Source organism: Bos indicus, chromosome 3 (assembly GCF_029378745.1).
Source record: "Bos indicus isolate NIAB-ARS_2022 breed Sahiwal x Tharparkar chromosome 3, NIAB-ARS_B.indTharparkar_mat_pri_1.0, whole genome shotgun sequence".
In the NCBI taxonomy this organism is placed as follows: Eukaryota; Metazoa; Chordata; class Mammalia; order Artiodactyla; family Bovidae; genus Bos; species Bos indicus.
This window is the reverse complement of record NC_091762.1, coordinates 43,647,099-43,655,399: the sequence shown is the minus strand read 5'-3', so window position 1 is coordinate 43,655,399 and position 8,301 is coordinate 43,647,099. Positions and strand designations below refer to the sequence as shown.

General features: G+C 45.3%; 1 protein-coding gene across 3 annotated transcripts in view; it reads left to right on the top strand.

Annotated features, from left to right (window-relative positions):
• The first annotated feature begins 5,245 nt into the window (after positions 1-5,245).
• Positions 5,246-8,301, top strand: part of MFSD14A (major facilitator superfamily domain containing 14A) — a 53,662-nt gene continuing 50,606 nt past the window's right edge. For 2 of the 3 annotated variants that reach the window (XM_070786042.1, XM_019956986.2), the window contains exon 1: positions 5,247-5,481. In XM_070786042.1, coding sequence (XP_070642143.1) covers positions 5,398-5,481 — 84 coding nt within the window. In that variant the 5' untranslated portion in view covers positions 5,247-5,397. Of the gene's footprint in view, positions 5,482-8,301 lie in introns of all 3 variants that reach the window. The other variant, XM_070786043.1, reaches the window with a different exon arrangement.

Genomic DNA, 8,301 nt, shown 5'->3' with positions numbered 1-8,301 from the left:
ATACAGGGCACATTTAGAGGGTTGGAGAAGGAAATTGCAACCCACTCCACTATTCTTGCGTAGAGAATCCCATGGACAGAGGAGCCTGGTACTGTACAGTCCATGGGGTTGCAAAGAGTCTGAGTGACTTCACTTTCACTTAACTTCACTTTTTTGACTTCACTTTCACTTTAGGGGGTTGGATTCTGTAACACAGTCTTGTTTCTTTAGGAATATTTAGCTGCAGCCAGTTGCTGTTCTTTACCAGGGATTTCTCTCATGAAAGGTTCTAAGGAACTTTCAAACATAGGTTTTTGCCTGTTTTCAAGTCTGATTCTTGACTTTCCAATTAATTTTGGGAACTTTAATATCCTTTCAAATCGTTCCTTTTTGCATATGTTAGCTAATGCTAGTTACTGTTGACTATCACCAGAGAACCCTAACTGACATGTCAGCCTCTCAATGTAAAGTCTGAATCTTCATGACCCAAATCACCATGACCCAAGAATTATATATTCACAATAAGTCTGGTAGAACAAGACTCATCTCTCATGTTGACTATTGCAGCTCCTCTAGCACAATGCCTGGGACATTCTGGACATTCAGTGTGTGTGAAATTTTATTACCTTTTTTTTTTTAACAACAGCACTTACTACAATTTGAAATTATCTTCCTTTTGTGTTTGTTTTATAGCCTGTCCCCCAGTATAATTAAGCTCTATGCAGATAAATACCATGTCATTCATCAATGTATCTCCAGTGTCTAGTAAAAGAGTGACAAACAGAGGTACTCAAATATTTTTTGAATGACTGAATCAGTTCTTAGGATGATAAAACTGGTACAGCTGGATGAAGGATGATTTTAATAAAGAGTAACCACACAAATCATGGTCTTACCAGGCTTCTTCATTCATCCAAAACAAGCTTCTAGGTATTTAAATTATGAAATCTTTCTCATCTTACTTTCTCTAAAGTTTCATGTCAATTTCCATAAGAGAACATTTTAAAACAAATGTTGAGTTTACTTATTGTAGTAACACATAACTTGAATAATCAAGCTAAAATGCCTTTCTTCTTCCTTCCATGGAAATTGATTTGCTTTCTATTTCTAGTCAGTTATTAAAATAGAAAGGAAAATTCAATCAAATTTAAGCTTACAGAAAAGTTGCAGTAATAGTACCAACAACGCACATTCCCTTTACCCTGTGTATTAGTTATCTATAGCAGTGGACCAAATTACCCCAAGGTTTAGTGGCTTAAAACAAGTACTTTTTTATCTTACAGTTTCTGAGAGTCAGGAAACTGGGAGTGGCTAAGCTGGGTGGTCCTAGCTCAGGGTTTCCTGAAGTCAGTCAGGATGCTGGCAGGGGTTCTTATTGTTCTGTCACTCAGTCCTGTCTGACTCTTTGTGACCCCATGGACTGCAGCATGCCAGGCTTCCCTGTCCTTCACAGTCTCCTGGAGTTTGCTCAGACTCATGTCCATTGAGTCAGTGATGCCATCCAGCCATCTCATCTTCTGCCACCACGTTCTCCTGTCCTCAACCTTTCCCAGCATCAGGGTCTTTTCCAGTGAGTCGGCTCTTCACATCAGGTGGCTAAGGTATTGCAGCTGCAGCTTCAGCTTCAGCATCATTCCTTTTAATGGATATTAAGGGTTGATTTCCTTTAGGACTGACTGGCAGGGGCTGCTGTCAGTCAAAGCCTTGATCAGGACTGGAGGAATGGCTCCAAGATGACTCAGTCACGTATCTGTTGATAGGGGGCCTCAGTTCCTGGATACCAGGATGTCCCTACAGGCTGCTTAAGTGTCTTCATGACATGGCAGCTGGTTTCCACTAAACTTGTGTTCTGAGTGAATGAAAAAGAGCTAGCAGGAAGATCGGAGAAGGCAATGGCACCCCACTCCAGTACTCTTGCCTGGAAAATCCCATGGATGGAGGAGTCTGGTAGGCTGCAGTCCATGGGGTCGCTAAGAGTTGGACACAGCTGAGTGACTTCACTTTCACTTTTCACTTTCATGCATTGGAGAAGGAAATGGCAACCCACTCCAGTGTTCTTGCCTGGAGAATCCCAGGGACGGGGGAGCCTGGTGGGCTGCCGTCCATGGGGTTGCACAGAGTTGGACACTACTGAAGCGACTTAGCAGCAGCAGCAGCAGGAAGATGCAGAGCCTTTTATGACCTAAGTATTACTTTGCCAACAAAGGTTCATCTAGTCAAAGCTATGGTTTTTCCAGTAGTCAAATGTATGGATGTGAGAATTGGACCATAAAGTTGAGCACAGAAAAACTGATGCTTTTGGAACTGTGGTGTTGGAGAAGACTCTCAAGATTCCCTTGGACTGCAAGGAGATCAAGCCAGTCAATGGTAAAAGAAACTCCTATGAATCAGTCAGTTCAGTTCAGTTCAGTCCCTCAGTCATGTCCAACTCTTTGTGACCCCATGAATGGCAGCAGGCCAGGCCTCCCTGTCCATCACCAACTCCCAGAGTTCACTCAGACTCACGTCCATCGAGTCAGTGATGCCATCCAGCCATCTCATCCTCTGTCATCCCCTTCTCCTCCTGCCCCCAATCCCTCCCAGCATCAGAGTCTTTTCCAATGAGTCAACTCTTCGCATGAGGTGGCCAAAGTACTGGAGTTTCAGCTTCAGCATCATTCCTTCCAAAGAAATCCCAGGGATAATCTCCTTCAGAATGGACTGGTTGGATCTCCTTGCAGTCCAAGGGACTCTCAAGAGTCTTCTCCAACACCACAGTTCAAAAGCATCAATACTTTGGTGCTCAGCCTTCTTCACAGTCCAACTCTCACATCCATACATGACCACTGGAAAAACCATAGCCTTGACTAGACGAACCTTTGTTGGCAAAGTAATGTCTCTGCTTTTCAATATGCTATCTAGGTTGGTCATAACTTTTCTTCAAGGAGTAAGCATCTTTTAATTTCATGGCTGCAGTCACCATCTGCAGTGATTTTGGAGCCCCCCAAAATAAAGTCTGACACTGTTTCCACTGTTTCCCCATCTGTTTCCCATGAAGTGATGGGACCAGATGCCATGATCTTCGTTTTCTGAATGTTGAGCTTTACGCCAACTCTTTCACTCTCTTTGACTTTCATCAAGAGGCTTTTTAGTTCTTCACTTTCTGCCATAAGGGTGGTGTCATCTGCATATCTGAGGTTATTGATGTTTCTCCCAGAAGTCTTGATTCCAGCTTGTGCTTCCTCTAGCCCAGCGTTTCTCATGATGTACTCTGCATATAAGTTAAATGAGCAGGGTGACAATATACAGCCTTGACGTACTCCTTTCCCTATTTGGAACCAGTCTGTTGTTCCATGTCCAGTTCTAACTGTTGCTTCCTCACCTGCATATAGGTTTCTCAAGAGGCAGGTCAGGTGGTCTGGTATTCCCATCTCTTTCAGAATTTTCCACAGTTTATTGTGATCCACACAGTCAAAGGCTTTGGCATAGTCAATAAAGCAGAAATAGATGTTTTTCTGGAACTCTCTTGCTTTTTCCATGATCCAGCAGATGTTGGCAATTTTATCTCTGGTTCCTCTGCCTTTTCTAAAACCTGCTTGAACATCTGGAAGTTCATGGTTCACGTATTGCTGAAGCCTGGCTTGGAGAATTTTGAGCATTACTTTACTACCATGTGAGATGAGTGCAATTGTGTGGTAGTTTGAGCATTCTTTGGCATTGCCTTTCTTTGGGTTTGGAATGAAAACTGACTTTTTCCAGTCCTGTGGCCACTGCTGAGTTTTCCAAATTTGCTGGTATAGACTTCCTTATATGTGCACACATGTTAGTTCCTAACTATTTAAGAGTAGGTAGCATGCATCCCACTCCAGTACTCTTGCCTGGAAAATCCCATGGGCGGAGGAGCCTGGTAGGCTGCAGTCCATGGGGTCGCTAAAAGTTGGACACGACTGAGCGACTTCGCTTTCACTTTTCACTTTCATGCATTGGAGAAGGAAATGGCAACCCACTCCAGTGTTCTTACCTGGAGAATCCCAGGGACGAGGGAGCTTGTTGGGCTGCCGTCTATGGGGTTGCACAGAATCGGACACGACTGAAGTGACTTGGCAGCAGCAGCAGCAGCATGCATCACCGGGCTTCCCAGGTGGCACTAGTGGTAAAGAACCCACCTGCCAGTGCAGAAGACATGAGACCCAGGATGGATCAGTGGATCCGAAGATTCCCTGGAGGCATGACAGCCCACCTCATTCTTGCCTGGAGAATCTCATGGACAGAGGAGCCTGTGGGACTACAGTCCATACTGGTCTCAAAGAACCAGACGACTAAAGTGACTTAGCATGCACACACGCAGCATAGCATGCATCACATTCCTTCACTCGTTAAGACTTCAGTGTATATTTAAGGAAAATAATATTCTTTTATATAACAGTACAGTCACCACAGTCAAATTTAACATCGTGATACTTTAATCTGAAGTCCATAGTCCACTTGTGATAGCTATCCTTTTTCGCAATTTCTGTCAAATTGATTTTTAAACAACCGGGTAAAACAAGTAGTGGGCTACAAAGGGTGCCTTCAATTCAGTTCAGTCGTGTCTGACTCTTTGCGACCCCACGGACTGCAGCACGCCAGGCTTCCCTGTTCACCAACTCCCGGAGTTTACTCAAACTCATGTCCACTGAGTCGGTGATGCCATCCAACCATCTCATCCTCTGTCGTCCCCTTCTCCTCCCTAGGTTCTATCAGTTTTTACTGGCAGGGAATAAAGAAAAGGTCCCATCTGGGGCCAGGGTGCTGCTGGAAATAGGCTTGCTTCAGTAGAGCTCCCGGTATCCCTCAGCCGCCGCCCGTGCCACCCAAATGAAAACTCATTTTATCTCCACTCTTTCAGTTACCCACAATTTATGGAAAACGATTTCAACGTCTCCTTCGGTTCCAGTGTTTGTCAGAACACAGCGGGAGTCAGCCCTGATAGCTGAGGACGCCTGGTTGAAATTCCAGTATAACTGTATATCAGCAGTATTTCCTCGAGTATCTAACATTCAGAAACTTAAAATTCTTCCTCGGTTAAGGGCTCTATCACGGCCCCCCAGAGCCCCGGGTTGCGGTGAGGCCTGAACGAGTGAAGGGCAGAGGGCTCCCTACACAGGCAGCCCGCCCGCAGGTGGCCCCTTCCGCGCGCCGCCCGCTTCCCTCCCGGCCTCCCTCCCGGCACCGACCGCCCGGCGGCCGAGCAGGCGGGGCGCGTCACGTGGGCGGGGCGGGGCGCACTCGTCGGCCGATCGCACGATGTGACGCGCCGCCGGAGGCAGGCCGGGCCCTCAAGATGGCGGCGGGTGCCCCGAGCGGCTCGGCCCGGCAGTAGTAGCGGGACGGCACTCGCCGCTGGGGCCGGCCGCCCCGGGAGTGGCTGCAGCAGCACCAGGAATCGAGGATGGTAAAATGACCCAGGGGAAGAAGAAGAAAAGGGCCGCGAACCGCAGTATCATGCTGGCCAAAAAGATCATCATTAAGGACGGAGGCACGGTGAGCTGGGTACCGAGCCGGGGAGTGTCGGGCCGGATCTCTTTTCTGCTCCCGACGCGGCCGTCTACAGTCGCCCCTGACTGCCCCACCGCTCCCGGGGGGCCAGTATCTCGGGCTCCCGCGTCTTTCCTCTCTCGCCCCGGCCTGCGACCTCCGGGGCACATCCTCCCGGATGGAGAAGGCTCCCGCCTCTCCCGCACCTGCCGCCCTGCCCTCCGGCCGCCGCTGGAGGCCCTGCGGCCTCGAGCCTACGCGCGCCGCCGCCGCGGGCAGGAATCGACGCCGGGCTCCGCCGCCCGCCGCGCCCCTCGCCTTCGCAGCCTCGTCAGCGCCGTCCAGGCCCCGCGAGGCGGTGGCCGCTCTCTGGAAGCGGCCGGCAGCGACCCTGCCCTCCCGTATGCTGCTCCCGGGGTGGCATCTGGCGCTGCGACCCCACTGGGGCCCCGTAATGCGCTCGCCCCCTTTCTCCACGCCGTTCGGGATCAGTGCTTCTGCTCTCGGCTGCGTCCGGTGCGGTAAACACTGTCCGAAGGTGGGCTCTGCTCCTCACCGTCCTCTGTCGGGACTGTGCCGGAGGACACCCGGGGCCTAGACTTAAGTGTGTAGTTTTCAAAGAAGAGTTACCACCCTCTTGTTTTAAAATCACCTGGTGTATTTTAAAACAAGAATACTCGATAGAGTTGATCATGGCCTGAGCGTTAGAAGACCTTAAAAAGGAAGACAGATTGAGGACGAGAAAATTTTTTTTTTTGCTTTTTAGAAATAGTGTCATCAAAATCAACTTTAGGCATTATGCTGCTGTTAACCGGCAGGGGAGATAGGCCTTTTAATTGAAAATAACTCACTTTTTTTTTTTTTTTAATGCTGAAAATTCCTCGTTGCTCCTCTCTGGTCTTTGCTGCATTCTTTAATATCAAGTTCTGAACTAGAATAGAAAAGTGAAAGTCATTTCACTTTTTCGAGAAATGTGCAGGAATGGTTCCTTTTATTCCATGTTTGTTTGGAGCCCTCCATTGCTAGCACAGTGCTAAATGTGTAATTAGGCCACCATTGAGGATTTGCTAAATTAATTTGAAATCATTGACAACTTGGTTTGGACATTTCAGAATATGGCCCAGTCAGTATGCTAAAATTTAGAAAGCCTGGGACATATGTAGCAATTACATTATATACCTTTGAAGGTGAAAGTGAAGTTGCTCAGTAGTCTCCAACTCTTTGTGACCCCTATGGGCTGTAGCCTACCAGGCTCCTCCGTCCATGGGATTTTCCAGGCAAGAGTACTGGAGTGGGTTGCCACTCCAGGGGATCTTCCCGACTCATGGGATCGAGCCCTGGTCTCCCGCATTGTAGGCAGACACTTCACCGCTGAGCCACGAGGGAAGTCTGTATACCTTTAGTAACTGTCAAATCTATAGATGTCGTAGCTTTGACATTTGGTGAAAAAAGAACCTTTGAAATTCAAGTCCTCAGATCTCATGTTTTAATTAAACATTAAAAACATTTGATTACATCAGTTATGAATTGTCAAACTTGGTTAGAACTTCATTGATGGGAGAGAAATAGCTTGAAAAAACACTGGTGCCTTTACCAGTCATAAGGACTTAATATTTTAATTTCTTCATACAATCAACAAAATAGAAGCAGCAAAGAATTGTATTTTGTAAAAGCAATTAATATTTAAGATTAATATTGTTTCTAAAAGAGAAGCTGTGTTCAGGAAGCATACCTCCTTTTTCCTTGTTAAGTTCTATTTTGTTACCTCTCAAGTTTTTTTTTAACTCACTTTATAGCAATTAAATCTTGTGAGATTTAGAACAGGTTTTTGGAACAGGTTTTTTTTTTGTTTTTAATCTTGGTATTTATTAAAGTTGTGAATTTATAGTTTCCTTTTGGACACAAAACACAATTTTTACCCCAGCAGTAGGTTTTTAAGAGGGCATAGAGAATAAATGAATGTTTCTTTTGAGGGATGTGTGCATGGGGGTGTCATCATTTGTCATTTTTGTGCCCTTATGCTGCACTTTCCATTCTCAGAGCACTGGACACCTCTTTAGAATAGGGACTTCGTTTATGCATCGTTTAATGCCACAGGGCCTACTGTGTGAATTTAAAGTGATAAAAACACATTTAGAGTGATTTTTAAAAATGAGTAGCACATTATAAAGATCATTTTTTAGTGTAATTTTATTCATTCCTATATATAATTAGGGGATATTTCTGTTTCTGGACGTGCCAGGGTAATTTTTTTACACTGTTTGTGTTTTAACCTACTCTAGCCATAAGTGAAAATGCATATAATTATTATAGTCATAAAAATTGTTTTTAAATCACATTTGTTTTTCTTCTCTACTTAAAATTGATCAGATTACTGTTATGAACACCTTGGTGTCTGAGGCTGTATGGTCATACATGACAATCTCTTAACAGTGTTTCACATCCCTGGCCAATGGTACTGACCTGATCCCCTTCCATTTTCTTCCTAGTGTTCAACAATGTTAAGATTATTTTGCTTTGTCCCCTGCAAATGGCATCTTTTTAAGCTGGATCAGCCAGTTGTAATGTTCGTAAAGCAAAATTAGTAATGAGTTGTTAATGATTTATCAAAAACTTAGCACATGTTTGTTGTAGTTTTTAACAGTTGAAGAAGTGAACCTTTCTAAACAAGCCAGGTTAATCATAAGTTACTAAATGTTTTTCTTTTCTTGAAATTGTATTTCAGTTGGCTCTGAAGCCTAGGTAAGACTAATATGTTGTCTATTTGAGTAGTACGCAATTAAGGTACATCATATGAGTGTGTGATTCTGTATCAGGAGTTCTTAA